This window comes from Emydura macquarii, unplaced genomic scaffold, assembly GCF_026122565.2.
Source record: "Emydura macquarii macquarii isolate MOO-44397 ecotype Brisbane River unplaced genomic scaffold, CSIRO-AGI_Emac_v2 contig_2805, whole genome shotgun sequence".
Classification (NCBI taxonomy): domain Eukaryota; kingdom Metazoa; phylum Chordata; order Testudines; family Chelidae; genus Emydura; species Emydura macquarii.
In genome coordinates, this window is record NW_027132942.1 from 2,937,789 (window position 1) to 2,963,617 (window position 25,829).

Below are 25,829 nucleotides of genomic sequence, written 5' to 3' on the forward strand. Positions count from 1 at the left end.
CCTCCTCCCTGTGTTGCAGAGCTGGAGCAGAGCCAAACACCTTGGTATCAGATCACTAACTCTGGCTCATGTCTGTGTGTTCTTTGAGCCAGTTTTAATTGGGCTTTGGGAGCACGAGCCTCTTGTGCAGTGTGAATGAGTCGAGGAAGGGAAAGGCTGGTTAGCTCCAGGTAGGGACACTGAATTCGGGAACGGTTATTGATTACTCCCCGTAAAGACAGAAGTCCCTCCCATCCCCCGAGTCACCCTCTTGAGAACACAAGGGCCTGATTCTTCTCCCAGCCCACTGTGCTCTCAACTGGGTTGACACACAAGCTGATGCTGTCAATACCGGATCTGTGTTTTTCCTCCCCACGATGGTGGAGCACTATTTCTAGCTGGCTATATCCCCAGTGGGAGCGAGGCAGGATAAAGATCTCTTGCCAAGGACACCACTTGGATGCAGTAAGTTACTGCCAGTCTCTGAGAACATACACCTTATCAGTTAAGCTGCTAATAAAATTTGTTTATAAAGACTTGATATTTCTCTTCCTCTGCACAAAACGAGAGCCTTTAAAGAGCGGTATTTTTAGTGTTACATCAATTTTCAGGATAACCCCTCTACATTAACCCAGCCAGCTCCCACCCCGCAAAGCAACCGCCAGCTTTAATCTTCACCAGAGCTGACAAAACTGCCATTATCGACACCTGTATCACTGCAACACCCAACCCCGGCTTTTGGAAGCAAGGCACAGCTTTGTGATAAGTGGCTTATTCAGAAGCATACGCTCTGGCCCTACAGCCTGGCTGGGCAGCTGCTTTGCCATCCGAGCGCATCGGAAGTGTTTCAAGTCCAGGCTGAGTGGTGCTGCACGCTGCCGGCCAGCATGCATCCGGAGCTTCTCTCTCTCCCAGCAATGGCTTACCTGGTAAATCTTGAATCTTTCAGTTCATCACAATGTTTGGGAGAAGATTTAAAGTAATACGAGAGACCTGTCAGAATTGCTGGATGTTCTTTCAACGCTGCCTGAGAACTCACAGTGGGCCATGTAGTGGTAATTTACAAGCATGACATTAAACCTCCAGTAACACCATCTTCTGCACCTGGCATTACTGTAGCCCATCACTTCTCAAAGGCCATAAGCTTTGGACATCCAGGTCTTCATTTTTCTTTTGAAGAGGTGGGAAACACAAATCACGTAAAGCTGGAGCAGTGACTTGGCCAGTCCCAGAAGTGATTTGAATGTTAGCCAGAGAATGAATACTTGGAACAAGTGCCTGAGGGAGGTGGGGTGGTGTCAGGGGCCAATTGAGTGAATGGAAAAGGGATTTCTGCCCGTCCTCTCTCCCCGGCAAGGGTGCCAAGCACGGGGGAGACAAGCACGTTTTCATCAATTTTGTTTCTAAATCATCCACGCCAAGTACTTTAGTGGATCATGGTCGGAGTTTAAGAGTCTACAGCCTGCCTTCGGTGGTGTAACTTACCAATATGAGGGAACCTGATTTCAAAACCCTAACCCCAGCCTCACCAAACTCTCCTTTGTGCATGGGGAAATTCTTTTTCCGACAAGTCTAGTAACGACGGCACTAACGACTCCTTTGCTAGCTCCCGACTCTGCAGTTCTCAGTTTTAGAGAACATTTCTGAGCGAGTGTTCTCCACCATAGCACAATAAAGGTGTTATCCCTTCCACGAAGTCTGCCCGGAAATACAGCCACAGAGAGCCATTTGCGCAAGTTCTCGCTGTGCCTTTGTCAGTCATGGGAGTTGCTGATGGAGAACAGGAGGAATCAGTGGTGATATTTGACACTTGCGATGCTGCTGGGTCTGGGAAATTCTTCTGGGATCTCAGCCCGGCCTCTATCGCAGCCCACCTCAGCCCACGGAAGAAGCCACTTGCTCAGTCAGCAGTGAGTTACTACATAAGAACGTAAGAATGGCCATACTGGGTCAGACCAATGGTCCATCTAGCCCAGTAGCCTGTCTTCTGACAGTAGCCAATGCCAGGTGCTTCCGAGGGAATGCACAGACCAGGTGATCATCAAGGGATCCATCCCGTCGGCTATTCCCAGCTTCTGGCAAACATGCTAGGGATATTTCAGAGCATGGGTTTTGCATCTCTGCCCATCCTGGCTAATGGCCATTGATGGATTTATCCTCCATAAATGTATCTAGTTCTTTTTGAAACATGTTCTAGTCTTGGCCTTCACAACATCCTCTGGCAACATCCTACTAGCCTTTTGGGGGAAGTATTGTAAAGTGCAAGGCCAGGCCAGCAAAGGAAGCTGGACAATTCAGAGCATAGGACAAAGAAAGCTTTCTGGAGAACTTTCACGGATGCACACAACCCCTCACCCTCTCTGTTACATAATCTCATTCCTTTTCACCAGAGCCTCTACCACCTTAACATCACGTGCAAACACAGCATTGAAGCAAGTTTCTTGTTTGGTCACCAGTAGGGAAACAGCATTTGTCTGACACTTCAATAGTGCTAGTTAAGTCCAGACTAACCCCACATGATTCGTGATTTTGGATGTCTCAGCGATTCCTGCAAGTCAGACCCTTCATGCCAGCAATTTCGGGTACCCAAATTGACGCAATCACTTTTGAAACCCTGGGTTTAATGGCACTATTGGGAGCAGCGCTGGCCAGATGTGGTCAGGGAACAGCCTGCCCCAGCCTGCCTGCCGGGGAGAGGAGAATGAGGAAGGGTTTGGGCAGCCAGGAAGGTGTGTTATGAAACAAGACACTATTCTGATCTGACATCACCAGAAAGCCACGTCAAACAGGACAGCCTCCTCCAACAAAGAGCTTGGTTTAAAAAAATGAAGATGTGGCTGAGCCATTGCTGCGAGGGAAGAAACTCAGGATGCATGCTGGCTGGCAGCGTGCGGCACGACTCAGCCTGGACTTGAAACACTTCTGATGGGCTCGGATGGCAAAGCAGCTGCCCCAGCCAGGCTGCGGGGATGGCCTGTGTGCTTCCAGAGAAGAGGCAGGTGGGCATACTTTCCAGACTGATCTGCTGAGAGCTCCCAACTCTGGGCCTGGAGGGGCGGTACTCAGAGGTTAGTCTAAGGCAGTGATTCTCAACCAGGGATACGTGTACCCCCGGGTGTATGCAGGTGTCTTCCAAGGGTACATCAACTCATCTAGCTATTTGCCTAGTTTTATACCAGATTACATAAAAAGCACTAGCGAAGTCAGTACAAACTACATACAATGACCTGTTTATACTCCTCTATACACTGAAATGTAAGTACAATATTTATATTCCAATTGATGTATTTTATATGATAAAATGAGAAAATAGGCAATTTTCAGTAACTGTGTGCTATGAGACTTTTGGGGTTTTATGTCTGATTTTGTGAGCAAGTAGTTTTTAAGTGAGGAAAAACTTGGGGCACGCAAGACAAATCAGCCTCCTGAAAGGGGTACAGTCATCTGGAAAGATTGAGGATCACTGGTCTAAGGTAATCCTGCCCTAGGTATTTCTTCAGAACACATTCCTGACTTCACCTATCTTTACCAAATAAGGGACAGGATTTTTGTCATGAGAATTTCAGCTGTTATAGATTGCGCTCTGTCAGCAAATAGTCAGGAGATTCCCACTTTACAAAGGAAAAGCATGTTCCTGAGATGTGTCCAGATTCGATCCTGGAATCGCTATTATATACAGGAGAATGCTAGAAAATAGAAGGCAATGCACAACCTGACTAGAGATCAACCTGTGAAACCAATGGCCCATCATACACACTTTCAAACACATTTCACCCAAGGGAAGATTAGTTTTAAGGCCAGTTCCGATAGGTCAAAGTTTAAAGCCAGAGTTTTAACTTGTCCCTCCTGGTGTAACTTTTCTGGTGTTGCCTCCCTCCACAAAGCCAGTGAAAACACCCAAGCAGCTGTTCAAATATTTGACGTCTGAATCGCTTGCATTAATTATTCATCTCAGGCTCATTCAAACCAGATTTCTGGACAAGTGCGGTTATAAATGGATTAAGAGGACCACTAAATGCAAGGAAAGCCTGATAGGATCACACCTGCTTCTCACTCACTCAGAGTGTAAAAAGGGTTTAGGACTCCCACCTCCTGCCTGCACTCTGCCATGGGCATGTTGCCATCCAGAAACCGGGAAAATATGAAGCGGAGTGTGGGGATGGCTGCAGGGAACAGGTTGTACTTGGTGGTACTTTGAAAACGAGGCTGATGTATGAGAACAAAATGTGAATCTCCAGAAGACACTACACACACCACACTGTTACTGTATTGAACCATTAGTCATCTGGGTGTGTTATTTTTGGCCTGGCTCAGTTATCTGCAGGCGACACAGTAATTCATTGTTATCTGCAAAGCCACCTACAGAGGAAGTTTAATACCAATGCCACTCTCCTCTTCAGAGAGAAGTCAGTTATGAGGACTGAATTTGATGCCAAAATGCTAATGAAGTCATAGCTGTCAAGTGAAAGTTAAGTTGTAAACTTGATCTGGGAATTTGTAAGGGGCCCAACCCTGCAACCATTACTCATGTGAGAAGCCCAGGATTATACAAGGAAGGAGAGTAGGACAAGGCCCAATGTGCACTGTAATTACTCTGCCTATATTTTGAAAACATGGCTTTCAGCTCAAAAATGAACCCACCCACATCTTTCCGCTTTCTACCCGAAACATTCTTCTGCTTTTGCTGTGCCTTCTGTCTGCAGCAGACACACGTCACTTGCGGCCCTCTGCCATAATACTAGCCAAGGCAGTGCAATTCTCTGACAGTCTGAATCCCAGCTGCCTCTTCAAGGGCCAGACAAACAAGAGTGAGCAGGCAGGTCAGACGCTGGGGCCATTAAGCCAAGAAAAAACAAAGTTACAGCTCTGTCTCCGCTCCCCATTGCTCTTGTAGTCAGGTGCTCTGACAAGCAATTCCAGCACGGGTATTGAGTGGCACCTCTATAAACCATGTGACAGTTTGGGAGACAAACTCGCCCATCAATCAGAATGTACCTATCAAGATCACTTACCTAGAGTGTCGGCAGCCCGCGGGCTCTGTGTAGACAGCATTACTTTGGCTGGCCTCAGAGCAGCCACCCTTAGCACAAGAGCCAGTTATTTCTGAATATCCTAGGGGCTCAGAACAAGCAACATGGCCACTGAAATATGGATGTGAGGCTCTGCAAAGTGAAAACAAGGAGGCCTGTTTCATATGCCTCTTGGTCAAAATGCAGGCTGCCGGCTCTAACCTGCGTAGGCTGTGGGACTGCCTCCTGCACACGAAGATTAAAAATGGAGGGAGATGGATATCCTGGCAGAAAGAACTTTTCTCCTCACACAGGTTTCCACAGCACCCTGTGCCTTCTCCCAGGCTGTCCCTATATCCGGAATGGCTTTCCCGATCTTGCACATCACACAGTCTTCCTCAAATCCCATCTCCCTCCACAGGTCCTCAGAGGGCAGCTCACCCTAACATTTCCAGTATATACAGCTCAAACTGTCTAAGATCCTGAGTCATTAACTGAATATCTGGGTCAATTCAGAGAAGAAAGATTTTACAAGGGACCTGAATTCAAGCTTCTGTGTTTCTCCTGGAGGAGCTGATAACAGATGGTCAAAGTGACAGCGTATGCTGCTTCAACTGTTTGCAATACCAGCAGCAGCTCTTGCAGGTAGGAACCCTGAATCCACGTGGAGGCTGGCGACAGCGGGAAGCAGAAAGGCAAGAATGAAGCAAAGTTGTGCAGACTGAGACAACCACAGCCCAGCAGGGCAGGAAAACTCTCGTCAGCCCAGGTTCTACTGCTCAACTCTGTCCTGGCAGGTGAGCCGATTTTTTCGGTTAAGCATGTTTCTTTGGTGCACTACAAACACAAATCCAACAGGAGACACTAACCCTTCAGTTCTGTGCTCCCTGCCACGCTCTCGCCATTATGTGTACTACTGTAACACCTAGCAGTCCTACACACGGACCTCGCTACGCTAGGTGCTGTACAAACACGGAACACAGAGACTGAACTCAAGGATCAAACCCATCCTGTTAACTGGCATCAGTCCTGCTTCTTGAAGGGTCAGTCCCACTTTTCATCTCCACTGCTCAGCAAGATGAGCCAACAGGGACTGCACCACCCAGATCTTAACTGAGCAGAACCACCAAGAGAGGCAACAGCTCACAGCAGGAGAGCTGGTTTGTAGGCTGCGGCAGAGCTGGGGAGTGCTGGCTGCCCTCTTGAAGGAGATCTGCGCTCTAGCTGCTTGGCTCCCCGGAGGGAGGTTTGAACGCTTGTCAGGAACATTATGAAACTCTCAATTCCTTCTTCAAAAATAAAACACTTTACAAGTGGGTCTGAATCCAAATACAACCCAAGGGTGCGCAGGCCTGATGGGGACCGAGTTGGCTGGAAGAGAGGCTCTCATGCTGCTTGGAGGTAATTTATACATGTTCAGGAAGAAAAAGCCTCCCATCAGTTTCCAAGACTGTAGGTTTTGCTAATTATCCCACAACCAATAACACTCTCTGCTATAACTCGCTTCAGCACAGCCTCCCCTACTAGCACATTTACTGTATTTTCTTGAAGAAATGTCACTCACTGGCTTCTTGGAGAGTAAAAACAAGGCAGGCAATAAAAGTATTTTATGCAGTGACACTGCCAGGCCCCCACATGCTTCCTAAAAACGGCTCTAATCCGGGTTTATTTCCTCAGCTGCTGAAATAGCCCAAACTAGTGCTAAGAGAACAAGATGGCACAGATGTGGTTTTGTTTTAAAAACGTGCATTGGAAGGAAAGAGAAAGCTTTTTCTTTTTAAAGAGGGGAGCAGAAGAGGCCATCCTAATCAGCCATCTTTCTCCAGATCAATAATGTTTCACTGGATCTGATTATCAGGCAGTCAACTGGTTGCTCCACTCCCCTGTACCACAGGATTTAATACACAAGAATTCTGCTAGCAACCTGCGCATGCCACTCCAGGGGAAATGTACATTCCAAGATCCTGGAAAGCTGTTTGCAGACAGAAGTGTATTTTCAACTTCAGGAAGGCAAATCCAGTTCACCTGAAACTGCAATGCATCAGGGAAATGGACACATTCTGTGTGTCAGTCCACATAGAGCACATCTGCACAGTAGAGGTGTCCCTCCCACGTTACCTCTGAGCTGACAGGTAAGAGCGGCAATTTGGACAGTAGCCTGAAAATCAGCGTCCTGGACATTTGTAATGATCTTTACTAACATCCGGAAGAACAAATGGCTTTAAAGAAAGGGCTGCATAACATGATGACTACTAACAACATTTTATAGCACTACATGCCAATCTAAGGGAAATCAAACACATGGTTCAGGACATGAGCTGATCACTGCAAGGGCTGGGAAGGAATTTTTTTTCTCCCACACACAACATTGTGGCATTGGCTAGGAATATTGCAGGGATTTCTTCCATGACTCTCTGTGAAGCATCAGATGTTGGCTGCGGCTGAAGGCAGTGAAGTGGACTCAGCCCAATGGTCTGATCCAATATGGCAATTCCTATGTAGCTTCCTGGAGCTCAGTGCCTGTGTGATGCACGGAGGGACAAGACTGCAGCCTTGCATCTATCTGGCAGGCTGCAATTCAAACCCCACTGCTGCCGTACAAAAGAAGAATCAGAACCAGGGTCTTAGCAGCCACTGGCTTGATTTCCATGATCGAAGAAGGGCGGCTCTGAAAGCTTTTGTTCCTCTGGAGAGAGGATGGAAACAAAAATGGGACAAGGGGAATTAAAGTGATCTTGAATCACTAAGCAGATTCACATCACTGGATCAATAAGCTCCACTGACAGGGATCACAAGAATGTCGCAACTTTGCCAATAATAAAGCAGCACAGAGGAGCCAGGAGAATGCCTTTTCTAAAGCAGCCGAGCATGAAGCAGTGAGGCTGGTGAGCCCAGCTGAAAGCGACACCTCAGCTTACCCAGGCCATCGCCAGCAGCAGGCCCCACTGTCATTTGCTTTAAATAATGACAGGCACAGAGATTTTATTTGTGGGTGGAGGAGGAAGAGTGGGTGGAAATAGTCGCGGGCTGAAATAACAAGGCCTAAATTTCATAAGCCAAACCCGCATGCTCTTCTCCAAACTAATTCTTTTCTGGGCTGGGAAGAAGAAAGAAAATCAGTGTTAATTTAATCAATTGATCAGCCTATTGATTGCGAAACTGGAGCTGCTAGTTAGCCATGTGCAGTAATGCCCTCAAATCTGAAACCACAAAACACACCATTGATTTCTTCACTTGCTGCTCCAAAAGAAAAAAAATCAAGATGCACTTTCAAGGGAAAAAGCAACTTCCCAACCCAGGGAGAGGATGCAAGTGAATCAGAACACAAGCCAGGGAAAAGGAACAGTGGTGTCTTGCGAGTTTCAAACTGAAATTAGTTACAGATGCAGTCACGGTGTCTTGTGTAAACTCTATCGATTGGGAGCTGACAGCCTTAGGAGCCTCGATGCTAGGACAATCAATCGGGCTGCAGTGTCACCTGCCACTTTGCTGAACAGTTGACAATGCAATTATCCAGTGTGGAGGCAGGGAGTTGGCGTGTGTCAAACGCAGTTAGCCACTTTCCGGGCACTACTCGATAATGCGTTTCACCGCCTAGCGTAAGAGACGACATGTGGAGACAGGAGCTGTTTAGAGCCATTGAGATCCGCACTCCCTTTTCCTTTAGAAAAATCTCACTGCCCCAGACTTAACAACTGTATTCTAAAATGCTATTAAAATCATGTCAATCAGCTCCTTGGTGGTTAAGGGTGAAGTTTGACCTGAGAGTCCAAGAGGTAGGCTGCAGTTCTAGCAAAATTGCAGACGGTTTGAAAAATTATCAAATGACTGTCTTAAAGCCTGGGACTTTCAAAGCTGGACTGGACAAAGCACTAGAAAAATGGATTGGAGGGAGCAGCTCTTCACATGCAGCAGAGGGGGCTGGATGATCTTATATTGTATGTCTAAAATCTAGGAAAATAGAAGTTTAAAGGGATGCTGTCAACTTGAAATCTAGTCAATTTCAAAACCGGAGTCGTTTCAGGTGCTATACCTGCCCCTTGACTCTTCCTGCCAATTTTGGTAGTTTTACCACCACATTTTCCTTTTTAATTAATTTTTCTCCCTCCCTTGACGCTGTGTGACAGCTCTCCCCTCTCCCCCTCACAACAGAGGAACCGACTGCACTCAAAACGCTGTCAAAGGAGCAGAGTAAGTTGAAGGACAGGCTATTTCCCCCGCCCCCCGTCTCCCAATCTCTTTCCAGCTACGGTGATCTTAGATGTTAGACATGATAGATAAATCGTTAGACGTTAGTGTTTTGTTGATCATCTCCCTTTAAATAAACACTCAACAGCAGTTTGAGTGCAAAATTTAGGTTCTTTTAAATGTCCACAAAGATTGATATTAAACTGAAACTTGTAAAAAAAACCAACCACCACAGTGTAAACAGGCTATTGAGATGTAAACCCTCCCTAAGCACTGGGTCATTGCCTGAAAACCCCCGAAACGAAGCTGACTAGTCTAGTTTCAACATAAAAATCGATGTACACATACGTCATCAAATGCTGACGTGCACACTGGACATTAATATTTCACGGTAGGCTTCATCTTGTTTTTGGAGAATTAAAAAAAATATTTTTAACTTTTCAGTGTCCCATTAAAAAGGCATCGAACAGTCAGAGCACCGATCTCAAACATTCTGTGTTATGAATGTTTGTGAAGTGCTGTGTGAGAGCTGAGTGTTACTGAGATGATGATAACGTATCAATTACTGTGTGTTATATATGCTCTTTGTACGTAAGCTAGAGTTTCTGACAATTCCTAAGTGCACCCTCCCCATTGCTGTCTTCCTTCTTAAAACCAACCCTTTTAATACTACTGCCTGGCTACTTTATGGCAGAAGAGGTTCAATGGCGACTGAACAAACCATTCCCTCAATTCCTACACACTAATAAAACCCTTCAGAGAAAGTGTAACTCTTGTTTACTAAATTACACTTACGCAACAAGGGTCCACAACAAACCGGCCCTTTTCTGCATTCTTAGATCAAGAACCACCTTATGGACAAACATCTGCCTCTCCCACCCAAGAGCAAATGTCAATGCAAACAAGGCTCAGACTTTTCCACCTGATGAGGGTGCTAAGTGGCACCCGTCGCTTGAAGCAGCGCGGAGACAAATGTCATTTTACACAGCGAAGTCTGAGATGTGGTGTGAAGCTGCGTGAAGAATGGCATCCCTGGAAAGAGTGCTCACTGAAGATGGGCACATACGAAAGCACCACTGGGGTGCACAGACACACACAACAGATTGCTGCCCAGAAGAGCTTACCTTCTTAGATGACCGAAGCAGTTTGGAAGGGCGAGGGTGGTAACAGTGAGAGATCATGAGAGTGGCTAACGTGTACATGCCATGGTAAGACATTTTAATTGAGGGGCAAAGCGAAGGAGGAGGCTGGTGATGGGGAAAAAAGTGACAGAGAAAAGCATTTCAAGCTGGGATCTGGGGGAGGTTCAGGACTTCATACCCTCCCTGTACTCTTCTGCTGGTGACTCTTGCATCAGATTTCAAGTTCACTGTACTCTGTCGGGGTACCCCATCTAGTCAATTCAGAAACAGGGCTAACGATACTAGTTACTAATTCATTCATTCAGAGGGCTCTGACTACACCACAGATACCTTCCATTTTCTGGCCGGTCTCCTGGGAAATTTCACTCTCGCGCCACTCACACACTGGCAACGTCACTGCCAAGTCTCTCTAAATGTATTGCTCTGCTTCCTCTCTCTTTGGCTTGACCTTAACTGCAGCTGTAACTCGTTGGGACAGATGGAGAGAGGCAGGCTTTCACCATTTTTGCAGACTCTCCCGTATGCCTGATTTTGTTTTGGTTAAGACAGAGGAAGCTGCTGACTGCTTGATGGGGAGGCAGGTCAGGAACTCGAGGTGCTAGTCCCAGCTCCGTCCTTGAGTCTGCATGCACGAGACAGGGGATGTCACTGCTCTGTGCCTTAGTTTACTCATCTGTAAAACGGGAATGATAAGTGCCTCAGTGTGGTGTTGTGAGACTAAGTGCTTTGAGACCTTGGGATAAAAAGTGCTTTGGGAAGGGCAAGATATCGCTATTTTCGCCACGATTTTGGAGTCGGCTCTAAGACTCCATTCGAATTTAAAGCCATTAAATATGAAGCTACCAGACAGGTGCGGAGTGTTGTTGCTCAATCATCTGCTTCATGTTTAACCTCAGCCCCTGCCTGCATCCCTTTGGACTGCAAGATCATCTTCATGTCTGTTTGCACGCTGCTCGTGCACCACACATTTAAATAAAGCACAGGCTGTGGAGGAGCGCAGAGCTACCGCTGCAGCACCGCCCCCCCTTTTCTGGACAAGCAGGTCTGCATTCGCTGCTGAAAGGCTGGCCTCATGACATTTGCCGCTCACACTGAAGCGTCTCTTGGTATTGCAAGGACTGACAGAGAGCTGACAGCGGGACTGCAGCCATCTGCTGGAAACTTTCAGGCATTTGTATTTTAATAAGTTCCACTTTTCAAGCAGCTGCACTGATTGCATGTGACGCAAGAGACAAAGCAAACGAGCACCCCAGAGTGACTTTGCTTTGTCACAGTGTATCAGGCTTCAGCAAGCGCCCCTGCATACACTAACCGATGCTGCACTCAGGGAGGAGACCCGGGACCCCTGTGGGGGAGGGCTCCTTTCCTCTCAAGGATATTACTGGAGCTGGCTATAAATCCTGTGCCATCTCAGGAGGGGGGAAACACAGAGAAACTCAAGAATTAAATGCTCCCTATGGAGCTTGCAATCAGTCTTGGTCAGGTTCCTGTCTGGTTGGTCTTCGTTGGAAAGTATCCTTCCCTGAAAATGCCTTGCTTACTGTTTTAATGAATTCAAAGGCTTCCCCCTCTACCTTATTTTCTAGGCAACTGATCTGCTGGAGGAAAAGAAATCCATAAAAGCACTGGGTGAGAAGCATGCTACTTTGCCCACTGGAAGGGCGGGGGGAAATATGCAGGTCGAGAGAACTTCGATACAATTCTTCAATTCGTTCATATCTAAAGAGGAGAGCAATCTCTGTTCTACCAGACAGTGTGATACCTCGCTTAAATGGTACTTCTGCTAGCTTGCTTTTCCTGTCTCTGTCTCTCTCTCTTTGAAGTTGACTGGACAGCTTCCTCAAGCTGGCGTTATCACTCCCTCTAACCACTCTTGGCAGGCAATCTAATTCCCCCTGAAAAGGTCACCGCCATTTTAACTGCCTTTCAATCACATTAATCACGCTGCCGCTCCTGCTCAGAGCACTGCGCCTGCAGCTCTCCTGACTGAGGTGCGATCGATAAACTGACATACTGTCCCCCGACCCTCCGGCCGGCATCCCCAAGCGCTCCCCACCTTCCACCCAGATCCTTCCCCTCTCTCATACAAACCCCTCTGGCTGAAGGAATGACAAGAGATGCCAATTGACCAAGCGCCCTCCTAAAAAGTGATGCAGACAGGAGCTGCTAACCCATCATTCCGTGATCTACTGGTCCCATCTGCTAAGGACAGGGTGGGGGTGCACCCCGCTCCCACAGACACGCAGGAACAGTGACTTCCAGAGGACAGTTTGCTCAGGCGTCAGTCCAGGCACCTTTGAAGCTGTTACAAAGAACCAACTTCCCTCAAGCTTCCCTTAATGCAATCATTACTGTTATCTCTCTCTCGGTCTTTTTTTTTTTTTCCAGTTACCAGTTGTGTGTTCCACCCATCGATCCTTGTGTAAGACACTGTTTTAAGTCTGCTTGCCTTTTGACTGCGTTAAGCCGTTTAAGAGATGACAGCGGCTTCTATCGGTGCGAAGTTGATGCGATTCTTTTCAGATAAAGCACTTTTTTTCTCCCCCCACCACATATCCTTCTTTCAAGTAACAAACACATACACACACAAAGACACACTGAATGTTTCAAAGAAAAAACCCGTTTGAACTTCCTTCAGGAATTCTTTAAAGGGATCACTTTCCAGTGTAAACACTTGGGGTAACGTGCCTCCATTCTGGAAAGGGACATAAGTTCTGGTACAAACATGCCGAGAGTTAAAAATCAGAGAGGGAAACGCTCAATGCTTTCACTTGCTGAGCATTGGCTGCTGCCTAAATACAGACTGGCCCAAAGCTTATTAGACCCAGATTGTATGAAATAATCCCTGGTAACAAAGGGCGACAGAAATTGAAGATGTAAATGACTAATGCAAGAACCTTTCCCCATTGATGAGAAATATGTAAATGGCTGGTTAGACAATGCTAGGATATTTCAAAACAAGTTTTCATCCCACAACACTGGGGATGAAATCTCCTGATATTGGGCAAAATCTCTTATTACGGTATCACCTGTTTTACTTCAGAAACAGGTGTTCAGATACCACTATTGCTGCGGGAGGCGGTGTTAAACCTCTTCAACAGTTTCACTAAGATGATTTCTATTTAATTTCTCAAAACAAGGATCTGATTAAAAGCAGTGTCTGGCAGATGTTGCACATTTGTGGATTTCCCCCCCTACTCTGAGGCTGCTGGGGAGGGGCAAAAGGGACAAAAGGAGAGAGAGAAGATTGCTCTCCCTGTCCAAGACAGATTCCTCGTTTACACAAAGGTGTCTCCCTGAAAGCCCCACACCACCTGTACCAGGTCCCATTTCTGTGGTATCTGACCTAGTCCCTGTGAGAAGAACTAAAACCCTACTTAACTGTTAACATTCTAGAGTCACACAAGACACCAATACCAGGCTTTAGCAAATGGATTTAGTGATGACAATTGCCAGTGTTTTAAAAAACCTGAAGGCAGCTAAAAATACCAACTAATCCCTTTATGAAATGCCTACCCCACTCTCAAAGGCCAGCAAGCCAGTGTGCTGATTGTAACACCTGACAATCATGTCCCCGTTACCTTCCCCGGGTCTCCTGTTTGGTTTTTTCCCACCTGTTGTTTCTAGACATATGCTAAGCTCTTTGGGGCAGGGATTGTCTTTATTCATGTGTGCACAGTGTCTAGTGCAATGGGACCGGACTGGGATCCCTAGGCACGACAATACTAATAGTGTACAACACACTGATGAGTTCTAATGGCAAGGACAGCCTATCCAATCACAAAGGAGACTATTCCCAGTCAGGCTTTGCGCAAGTGCAAGAGCTGGGGCCCAGGAAACTGCACAGATAATATGAACACCCAAAGATGCCAACAACTAAGTAGCAAAGAAAATAATAAAGAAAAGCTGTGCAGTCTGGCTCTAGGGGGATTCATTCACACTTGCTTTTAGGTATTTTCTGGAAAAGCAGAGAAATCTGGACTAGGAACATAAAAACGGACATCCTGGGTCAGCACAATGGTTCATCTACTCAGTGTCATGTCTCTGACAGTGGCCTATGCCAGATGATTCAAAGGGAATTAACAAGAACAGGGCAATCCCCTGTCGTCCATTCCCAGCTTCTGGCAAGCAGAGGTTTAGAGACACCCAGAGCATGGGGTTGCATTCCTCATCATCTTGACCAATAGCCATTGATGGATTTACCTGCCATGAATTTACCTATTCCTTTTTTGAACCCCGTTAGAGTTTTGGCCTTCACAACATTCCCAGTCCTTCTAAACTCTCCTCATATGGAAGCTGTTCCATACCCTTAATCATTTTCACTGCCCTTCTCTGCACCTTTTCCAATTCTAATATACCTTTTGAAAGACGGGACAACCTGAACTGCACGCAGTATTCAAGGTGTGGGAGTACCAGGGATTTAAATAGTGGCATTATGATATAGTCCATCTGATCACTCACTTTCCTAATGGTTCCTAACATTCTGTTAGCTTTTTGGTTACCACTGAATATTGACGTGATCTTTTCAGAGAACTAGTCACGATGACTTCAAGATTTCTTTCTTGAGTTGTAACAGCTAATTCAGACCCCAACATTGTATAGGTATAGTTGGGATTGTGTTTTCCAATGTGCATTACTTTACATTTATCCACACTGAATTTCATCTGCTATTTTGTTGCCCATTCACCCAGTTTTATGAGATCCCTTTGTAACTCTTCGCAGTCTGTTTTGGACTTCACTATCTTGAGTAGTTTTGTATCATCTGCAAATTTTGCCACCTCACCGTTTACCCCTTTTTCCATATGTTGGACAGCACTGGTCCCAGCACTGGGGGGACCCCCCTATTTACCTCTCTCCATTGTGAAAACCGAGCATTTATTCCTATCCTTTGTTTCTTATCTTTTAACCAGTTATTGTTCCATGAAGGGATCTTTCCTCTTATTTCATGACTCCTACTTTGCTTAAGAGCCTCTGATGAGGGACCTTGTCAAAGGCTTGCTGAAAGTCCAAGTACTCTGTATCCACTGGTTCACCCTTGTCCACATGCTTGTTGACCTCCTCAAAGAATTCTAATAGATTAGCGAGGCATGATTTCCCTTTACAAAAGCTGTGTTGACTTTTCCCAACAGGTCATGTTCATCTAGGTGTCTGATAATTTTGTTCTTTACTATAGTTTCAACCAATTTGCTTGGTCCTGAAGTTAGGCTTACCAACCTGTAATTGCCAGGATCTTCTCTAGAGCCTTTTTTAAAAATACATGTTACACTAGCTACCCTCCAGTCATCTGGCAAAGAGGCTGATTTAAGCGATAGGTTATATACCAGAGTTAGTAGTTCTGCAATTTCATATCTGAGTTTCTTCAGAACTCTTGGGTGAATACCATCTGGTCCTGGGTGACTTATTGCTGTTTAATTTATCAATTTGTTGCAAACCCTCCTCTACTGATACCTTAATCTGGGACAGTTCCTCAGATACGCTACCTAAAAATAATGGCTCAGGTGTGGAAATCTCCCTCACATCCTCTGCAGTGAAGACCAAAGCAAAGAATTCACTTAGCTTCTCTGCAATGTCTTCCTTGAGTGCTCCGTTAGCACCTTCATCATCCAGCAGGCCCACTGACTGTTTGGCAGGCTTCCTGCTTCTGATGTACTTAAAAATTTTTTTTGCTCTTTGATGTTTTTGTCCTTAGCTAGTTGCTCTTCAAATTCTTTCTTGGCCTGCCTTATTATACTTTTACACGTGACTTGCCAGAGTTTATGCTCCTGTACGTAGTGGTTAAGAGTTTCCCCTAGTTGGAAGAATGTGATCACTGATGTCATTTTTGTTCATTCTGACCAAAAAAACTAAGAAAAGGCTACGAATTGTTCCCAGTTTGGAGTCAGTATTGCAACCCTGCCTGCTAGATCTGAGCTGGAACTGCGCAATAAATGTTGGCCACAGTCTCCTACCCCCTAGGCTGTGACATCTCCTCAGAGCAACACACGCTATTAAAAGGCAAATTGATGAGACACATGGACATCTATTCTCCCTCCAGTTTTATGCATTTCTCCATGTCATCTCTCTAGACACTAGCGACATCTGTGTGGCCTAGCAAAGTCTGTTTGGCATTAAAAATGCCTTTGATTTCCACATCACTGCTCCTTCTCAGCCAAGGGAACTGGGCCAAATATGGGGTCTGGAGTGGGAAGAGTTAACAATGACACCGCCAATTCTGCATGAAGCAGTTTTAATCACTGGAGGGCATCCCCAAAATGCTGCACCACACTGCTGGGTTACAAATCAAGAGCCCTTTGTTCCAGAAACATGGAAAGGATCAACATTAACACAGGGAGAGAAAAAGGTGAGTTACTTTTAATTCCCCTGAAACCACAGTGAAGAGGTCTGTCAAAGGAAGGCTCAGCATGTGGCTGTCAGAGGCCAGGCATGTAAGGGAAGCATGGGACCCAGACAGGAGGGAAGTGCTTACATCACTTGCTAACCGTAACTTGTTTCAGGCTAAGAATACCCCCCTTCCTAAGTCAGAAACTAGGCGAAGGGAACTGGCTTGGACCAGAACAGGGATAACCAGCTGGCAGGCTGCAGGCACGCACTGGGCCACCCTAGGTAGAATTCTAGGCAGAAAATGGATGGTAAAACATTCCCCTGGTGAGAGGAGCGCACACCTCACTAGAGAGGGCCAGCTGGTGCTTGGCTTGCTCTGACTAGCACACGGCGAGAGAACTGAGCACCTTTCACAGGAGAAGCATGGAGAAGACAGACCCTCAGTGGGAACTGCCGAGTCCGATGAGAGAGGGGGGTATGCTGCGGTGAAGGGATCCCCTCCCATAAGTGACTGGGGAATTCCTTCAGCAGTGAAAGAGCAAAGATTTCTCCTTCCCCAAGGGCAGGGAGAGGTACCCAGCCTGGCCTTTTGGGAAGAACTAGATCAGTCTGATGGCTGGCAAGACCATCAGGGACTATTCTGCATATGCAGGGAAATGGAATCTACAACCAATGGGTCTTTTCACCTACTGTGATCACTCTTCACGTGGTTACTGTGATCCTATGAATCCCTTCCCATCACCCAGTGTGACAAGCCCCCAGACACCCTCCACGCGTGCTAGGAGCAGTCCTCTGACAGGATAAGAGCATGGCCCTTGTTACTGCCAGAAGTTGGCTGACCTCTAACCAATTCGCACAATGGAGCTAGTGCAGAGTTTCAAGAATACTGTGCAGATGACACATTTAAAAAGATACCAATGAGCAAGTACCCTGCGTTTCCATATAGTCTCATCTTATTGGCTGAGAGCTCTCTCCCAGCCTGCACTGTCATCTGAAACATTCCTTGCCACGAGGGTGGTACTGAAAGGTTAATACAACACTCCAGTTAATTAGCTGGGGAAGGATTGTGAATATTATCTGAGTGATGTGACCCAGCGAGAATGTCAGGGGCCGAGTGAGCGATTCTACGCTGCTCTCACATGGGCCGGAGTGGCTGAAGAGGAGAGGTCACACAAGCACAGAGGGGCATGAAACAGGGCAGACCGTTCGTTTGAAGGAAGAGGATAATCGATACCGAAGCGCTGACTGGACCAAGGAACAGGTCAGCAGCCCATGCCCCATACTACTGTAGTTATGTTAATGATCAAAATCGAACACGGTCTGCAGCACACTTCTAGAGAGCCACGTGCTGACGAAGCAGTGAGTAAGCAGATGAAGCTGTGGGTGTGCAGCAGTTATTTGCAGGAGTCAGGAGCGTGCAGCATTGACTTTGCTAGAAACACCGAGAAGCTGCCACATTCTACTACTTAATCTCTGTGTTCCTGAGCATCTGCTCCTCTAGTCCAGAGGTACAATTTAATTTCAGAGGAAGGGGAGAGCAGATCAGGAGTGCCGGAGTGTCACTTAAAAGCCAGTGGGTGCGTGGCCATGTAAATCTGATTCTTTCCCTTTGGAGCGTCAACCCTGGAGACATTTTAAATTAAAATCCAAGCTGATGTATGAAGAGATAGCATCCCCTCCTCTTTATTGAATGGACAGAGCTGGCATTTCTGTTCTTATTAAGACTGTGTGCGTGAGACTCTCTCCTTAGCGCAGGCAGTTCACACCAGAGAACAGTTTAGTAAATCCTCCTGTTTGAGGCCAAAAGGCTCAGTGTAAGAAAGAGGCCAGGTTCCCAGCTAAAATTACATTCACCAGGAAAGCTCACAAGAGGTCAAATTTTGCTATAACTCTCGCTCTCCTCTGTAACTGGTTTCCCTGTCACTGGGGAAAGAATAGAAGGAGGAGGGAAAATAAAATGTGTTTGTCTGGGAGCCCCGAGGGCCTGCAGCACTGGAGGTATACAGCAGGTTGCTGGATTCTCATTTATCAACCTTAAAAGGGATGGAGTGATAAATGCATAACCGGCCCTTTAATATTTTATGCAGGTGCTAAAGCGACTTAGCTGTCACCTTCAATACATCACCAGCGGCTGATAAACCAGCTTTCGTCACTCCAGGCTGGGAATTTTTACCATTTCGTTTCTTGCTCTCCCCCACCCTTCAAACATATCCATGTATTTCTTAATATGCGCAAACAAGGAATTGATTCCTTCCCAAATGATTTCCCCCCACCCGCTCCTAATCTCCCCCTACTGGGCTACATTTCCTGAATACTAAGTAAAGCAATGCTTTTGTGTTTAAGATCAGTACAAAATTCTACCCTTATTTTTCCAGGTGTGATAAAATCTGAAACCATTATTGTGTAGCACTGGCAAAACTTGAAGTCCCCGCCTATCTTGAAAGGCAACGTTGTGGATGGGTACGGCGCTTGAACCCCTCCCTCTAAAGAAATATGATAGATTCAACGTTCTTTTTTAAAGCACAGCAGAACTGTCCTCTATGCATCTCAGATGTTCCTCAAGTCTCGGCCCCCCGAAATGCCACCCGTACCTCTGAATCCCCCCTCCAGGAGGGTGGTGGCACGTATCCTCTTCTGTCCACACCACTCGTATTCCTCGAAGCGATTGCCATTCTCGTTCTCGATGTCCACTGAGTCATCCTCGGTCATGCATGAGCCTTCTCTCTGTGCCGGCAGAGAGGGTGCAGAGAATGAGGCATAGTAAATTCTCTTGGGGGTCAGGATTGCTCCCATTGGGAGCTGTATGTGGAGTGGGTAGCAGCATCTCCTTCCCCACAAAACGCCTGATCCTGAGAGTCATTGGGAGCTGTGAGTGCTCAGCACCACTCCAGATCAAGACCAAAATGAGCAGCAACCTTCCCATTTTACAAATGGAGACTTAAACTTTAGTTTCCAGGACAATCCCGGCATGTGTCCAAATGCAACCATCACAGCACGTGAGCTGCTGCCCTGAGCTGAAACCAGCAAACTCCCTTGGTCCAGGAACACAAGGGGACTCCCATCAAAGGGCCAGGAATGGAAGGATTTCTCAGGACACCTGACTCAGGGGAGCTGGTCAGAAAGCTGTTTTTAAAACCGGCTTCGCTTGGGACGTTCTTGCTGGGTGACTGTAAAGCACCCATGACTGGCAGAAAGAGGAAGCTATAGAAAGCTCAGAGAGCCAGCTTCCCTCCTTACCCTCTCCTGGGTGCAGCGAGTCTATGGGTTATTCCTCTCCCCTCCACACAGCTAATGAGGAGACAGAGCTTATATTCCCATTTGAGGGTGGAAGGGGAATTTTGAGAGACCCTAGCTCCTGGGATGCAACACTCAAGCTGCATTTATAACCATTCTATTTTAAAAGGGCAACACCGTAATGTCTGCTAAGGCAGAGAACAGAAAAGAAGAGCTCTGGCCATGCTAGGCAGGAATCTTAGCACATCGCACAAGGCTGCAGACAGCCAGAGACCTGCAGAGTTTGGTCTATCCAGCTGGAGTTCATTAACATGGCTTGGGGGGCATGAAAAAACACAGCTACTAACATGGAGCAGGCAGGAACCTATATGGAGCTGTCCTCCAGGCACGGAGTGGCTGCGGTTCTCAGACAGACCACTCTGTGCCCTGGGCTTTAACCCAGCAGGGTTAGTTTTTGCCCCGGCTGGGTAGGGCAACTGCAGAGACAGTGGGGAGAAGGGAATAGCAGTGGAAGGTGCTGCTGCGCCTCTACCTTTGCAAGGCATTGTTCCACATGTCTACTCATCTCCTCCTCGGGTCCCGACAGAGGCCGGCTGCAGAGGGGACATACCTGCCCTTCGTCTTGCTTCCTCCGTTTCATTTTCCCAATCCGAGCTGCATGGAGAAACCGGGGAGAGAAGAAAAACACATCACCTTTATAATCACCAGAGCGAGCCGCTCCGCTGTCTTCTCCCCCAACAATCAACTCCTTAACAGAGGCTGTGTGGACACAGGAACACTGATTCACTGACTTCAAGATGGCCAGAAGGGACAATTATGACCACCCAGCCTGACCTCATGAATAAAAGGCCAGAGAATTTCACCCCACACTTCCTGCAGCTAGCCCATATTTGGGAGCTGAGCTAGAGCCTGGTTTTTAGAACGACGTCCAGACTTGATGTAATGACTCTGCAATGGAGAAGCCACCGTGCCCCTAGTTCTTCTAGTGGTAGTCACCCTCATGGTTGTGTTGGAGAATTAAAGCCCTGCAGGGTTACATAAGAAACTGAATGTACAGAAATTGTGTGAGCAGCCTGCTATGTATAGATAACAGTAAGGAAAGAACAAGGGAATGAGAGAGACGGGGCAAATGAACAATACTGCATAGACAGACAAACAGAGAAATGCCTAGGCCAAAGAAGAAAGCCACATAGATAACAACATGAGTGGAGAGATGCGTGAGCAAGACATGCCAAGAGAACATAACATTCCCATTCAGGAGAAGGAGCATTGTATGAAAATGCAGCATGTATATAGCATGGAATATATCAAATACGGGTAAGGGTGATAAGTGATCAGTTCGGTAACACGTGCAAAAGCAAGGATGGCGCATGCGTGATGTACCGGGTATGTAAGCATATAAGGGTATAAAAGAACGTGGCTTGTTGAACACAGATTGAGTGACGCAGGACCCCCCACCTTCGGGTCAGCATGAACCCGGTGATGACAGAAACCTTTTATCGGTGTCCCTAGACTGGGTAACTGACCACTATCCTATCCTGCTCTATCTGTTTCACTTATGCTTGACTGAGGCGGTGATATATTATCCCCAAAATTCTTTTAACAAAGCTTTAAAACTGATTAAACGTAATTGGCTGTGAACTGTGCTTTCTGCCCAACAGCTACAAATCCGCCCCTTGTTTGCTAGCCTGGACTATCCAGTGATTGGACTTGTTCTGCCTTTTTTCTGATAGACCAAGGACCCCTCTGCTACCAGAAATTTCCTCTGTGTGTAGGTACTTGCTCAGAACCTACAAGGCTTCAGGTTTAGTTGCCGAAGGTGTCCTGCTTAAGTCACACAAGTCACTTTCAACATCCCACCCACGCATGCCTGAATACTCCCTTCTGAGAATGTCAGAAACAGGTAGGAGCAGCACGTGCCGGGCAGGCAGTTTGTTTCTGGAGGAAAGAAAGGTATCTTACATTACAAAATAGGGGTTTTTTGTCTCCCTGGTTCTTAACTGGATTTACATTTGTGTTATTTTTATTTAAGTACATCCTAGCCGTGTAGTGAAAAACTGGAAGCTGCGCTTTGCACACAAGAGAGCAATCTGGGGGAAAGGCACTATACTGATTAGCAAAAGCAGCCAAGAGAGCCTGTTACTTAATCCAATCTCTGGTTAATTTGAGCCATCGTTAAATGTGATCAAAACATCTGGAACCAAATCATTTGCATTAAAAAGAATTTCTGTCCTTTATTATGATGGCTTTAGGCAGGTATTACTGGATAACTCAATCACTGACTGGAGAAAAGTCTCTGTTTAATTAACAAGGAAGGTCAAAATTCTGAACACGAGACAAGGAAAAGCCCAAGGAAAGCCCATGTGGTAATGAGAGCTGACACCACTGAAAAGTTGTGCTAGTCAGAGATTGTTATTGACATTGAAAGCACTACGGTGTGCTCCGAAAGCTGCAATATTCATGCCAGTGTCTGTATGGCTAGCAAGATCAATGGTTTACTACAACACAAGTTAGAAGGGGAAGGTGCTGCACACCTAGCTAGGTGATGGACAATAAAGCAGGAAGATTTCTGCCAATAACAGACCTAGAATTTTCACCGGTTCAGCGTATCCATCTCACAGAATGAACTAAACAGAAGCCACACTGGGGATGTAAGATTCATGATCTTCCTTGTAGGGCTTTCTTGTCCAGGCAAACAAACTCACACACCCCTATGTCAGCGTGCATGACCTACAGAGTCCTGCACTCCACATATTAGGACAGAGTCAGAGTCTCTCAAACCTATTTCCTGGGAAAAGCTTCTTCCCAAAGATACTGTCCTTGCTCCTGGCATTGCTATAGGAGATTCTGCAAAGGCAGCTACAGCTCCTAGAGAACCATACAGCAGTCTGGAAACTATAACGAAAGGCCTCCAGGGACCCTACAACTACGCTGTTCCCTAAGCTAATACACCCCTGTTTCAGCAAACACCTAAAATCCACCCATTCCTGCCTGCTCCAGAATCCTAGCCATCCGCTACACTGGGGTGTCTCTCCTGTTGGCCAAGGAGCATTGGCAGGCTAACAACATGATTGCCTCCCAATAAAGCTTCAGATGCTTCAACATTTCTGGAGGGGAGTGCTCCTAGAGTTTCAGCTTCTGTTTTGTCTGGTCTAAACAGATGTTTCACTCACTGTATCACCTCCTTCCTCACAAGGCAAACTGTTAGTTTAAAGTCAGCTTTACCAAGAGCAGAGACTCTAATAAGGCACCACAGGACATTATTTATGATCTCAGTAAGTCCATATCAACTCCGCTCCATTCCTAAATAAATCAGTGTTTTTTCTAACTGCCTGCTTTGCGAACTCCACCTGGGGGCTGCAGATCAAGCAGGGCACGCTCTAGCTCACTTCATCACCAGTCAAGAGATTTTGCAACCCTGGTCAGGTTGTTTGGGATGATATTCTCTGCAGATTAGAATCCAGTGCCCTCTCCCATAGCTCTGCAGAGGCAAAACAGTTACCAGGGATAGAAAGAAACAGCATGAACTCAGCACAGTCAGAAGATCTGACTACACATGCAAAAAGGTAGTCAGCAGTCATATGTACAGAAATCCACAGCTCTCTAAGATTCATAGATCTCAAACAACTGTGTACATACTGGTGCCATTCCTCTGGCCCATCCACCACCCGTTTTAAAAAAAATAGTAGGGAAACTGAGGCACAGAGGCGTTCAAAGCAGCCTTGCAAGTTTCCCCTTGCCCAGTCACCATAGGGAAACAAATCTATTTGCTGAGCAATTAAAATTGTATTAAACGTCATTAGTTTTTTCACTGCCAACCTAGGCACCAACAGTATAATTGACAGGCAGGCGGGTAGTGTGTGCGCCTGGGCTCATGACTGCTTTGTTAGGCTGGGTTGGGTTAAAGTGAGTCGGGGGGAGGTGGAGAATAGAACCCGGGTCTCTCCCAGCTCCATGCTGGATCCAACAGACTGCACCCATCCCAGCCTGCCTCACTCCCCAGCAGAGGCAAGCGTTCTTTTCCTTTTAATTGCAGAGCCCTGCGTGAAACAGCCACTGGAGGAAAGAGGTGTTGAAAACGAATCCCTCTGCCATTTCCGTTCTGTGGTCATTAGCCGCGGCGTGGTGCTGCTGGAAACAAACGGTGCCCCTGGTGAGAGTTAAGCGCAAGGGAATGCTGCATCCTGGAAAGCACATAGCAGGCACGGAGCTCGGCTATCACTTCCAATCAGCGCAGGAGGGACAGAGCAGCCTCAAAGGCAGGGGGTGACTGTGGAGCTGTCCCGAAGGGGAACGGCTCAAAAGAACACGCAAGTGAGACCACAGTATTGTTAATTAGTGCTGATAGATGCGATCATTTCTAATTAGCTCACTAATCCCTCTCCCCCGTGCTCCTGTCGCAAGAGCAAAGGGGGGGGGGGGGGGGGAAACGGGTTTTTTCCTGGCCCTAAGTCAGTAACTTAAAAGCAGAGAAATCCTGCAGTAAGCAAGAGGAGAACGGAGGATTTCACTCAAGAGCCCCTGAGTGCTCTCAAGGTGGTGTGTTCTGTAACAGAAGCTGCCGCATTTCAATCTCTGATTGAACAAAGCCTCTCTGGTTATTATTCAAGCCTTCTGCCAGGAGGCGAGGAGGTCACTCATTTTTATTAGTATTAATAATTATGATTAGGCCATCAGAGGGGTTTTCACTACCATCATGGCCTCGATTTTAACGGATGTACTTGACCAGCTTTACCCCAGACTATACAACAGATGCTGCCGCTGCACCTGTGCTCTCCTGTGCGACACTGACCGGCCGATGGGTTCGCCCTTTCACACGGGTTGAAGTGGCCCCTGCAGAATTGCTGCTCTCGCAAGGGAGCCATCGGACAAATCCAGGAGCAAAGGCGAGGGCATGTCGCCCCTTCGTTCTCAGAGGGACTAGACTGTCCAGCTGCTGGGCTGCGAGCCAGTCCCAGGAAGAAGATAACCCCTGCTCCAAAGGCAGCAGCAATAAGGGAGCTTCAGCAGTTTGGGGGTTAACAGGCCACAGCATATGTGCAAGCAAGTGGAGTAGGGGAGAGTAGAGGAACAGAAGCCTCAGCCCTCTGCTGGAGAGGGGGCGAGGTTAGGACTTTGGATCAGTCCCCAGAGGCAACATAAGCAAGTGAAGCTGCTTTTCTCTTCTGCTACTGGTCACTCTGCACTGGACAAGGTGAGATCCTGCTGCCAGTGCGGAAAGTTGATTCAAAGATCACTCCTTGCTAGCAGCTCTGGGCACAGGTAAAGTTTCTAGCAGAGTGCTGGATTCAATACCTCTGCTGCTCTTACTGTAGAAGATGTACCACCCTCAGGTCATGCCCTCCCACCAGGTCACCCCCAACCCCCACACACTTCAAGTTACTGGAGCATGCCCTCCACCACCTCTTTCAAAATTGCCTGCGCCTTGGGGGATCAGTAATAGTGATGGAAGCAGGGCAGGTGAATTGCCATCTTTCTGAAACAGGGTCTCCTAGATCAGTTGCTGCTCCCCTCCCGGCCGAAACATTCCTAGTCACTTCTGATTACATCTCCCCCAAAGCATCTCAGCTGGAGGGTGAAGTGAGTGACCTGGTTTCAATGCTCATCGCTACCTCTGTAAAACTCCTCAGTATCAGAGAACTGCCTGGAACCAGGGCCATGTTGGCCAATATATGTATTAGCCCAGCGTATGTATCACATCGTCTATATATATATTAATCGCACCACATACATTAATATGCATTAAAAACAGATCAATGTAACATTATATTGTATATATAGATCTACCAATTACATGGCCTGAACTTGCCTATGTCTTTCTATGTCCTGTGTTGTGCTAAGTATCCCATAACACTTTGCAAAGGTGAAGTCAGCTTTGGCATTAGAAAATAGAAAACTTGTCAAAGGCAAAATCCATTAATGTTCTGCACCAGTTCAAGCTGGGGAGGTGCTTTCA

At 46.8% G+C, this 25,829-nt stretch overlaps 1 protein-coding gene across 2 annotated transcripts in view; it reads right to left on the reverse strand.

Moving 5' to 3' along the window:
* RNF220 (ring finger protein 220) overlaps window positions 1–25,829 on the reverse strand; it is a 332,511-nt gene that overhangs the window by 44,749 nt on the left and 261,933 nt on the right. The window contains exons 8-9 of one of the 2 annotated variants that reach the window (XM_067567892.1): window positions 20,484–20,527; window positions 19,231–19,363 (exon numbers count right to left, since the gene is read on the reverse strand). In XM_067567892.1, coding sequence (XP_067423993.1) covers window positions 19,231–19,363; window positions 20,484–20,527 — 177 coding nt within the window. Of the gene's footprint in view, window positions 1–19,230; window positions 19,364–20,405; window positions 20,528–25,829 lie in introns of both variants that reach the window. The other variant, XM_067567893.1, reaches the window with a different exon arrangement.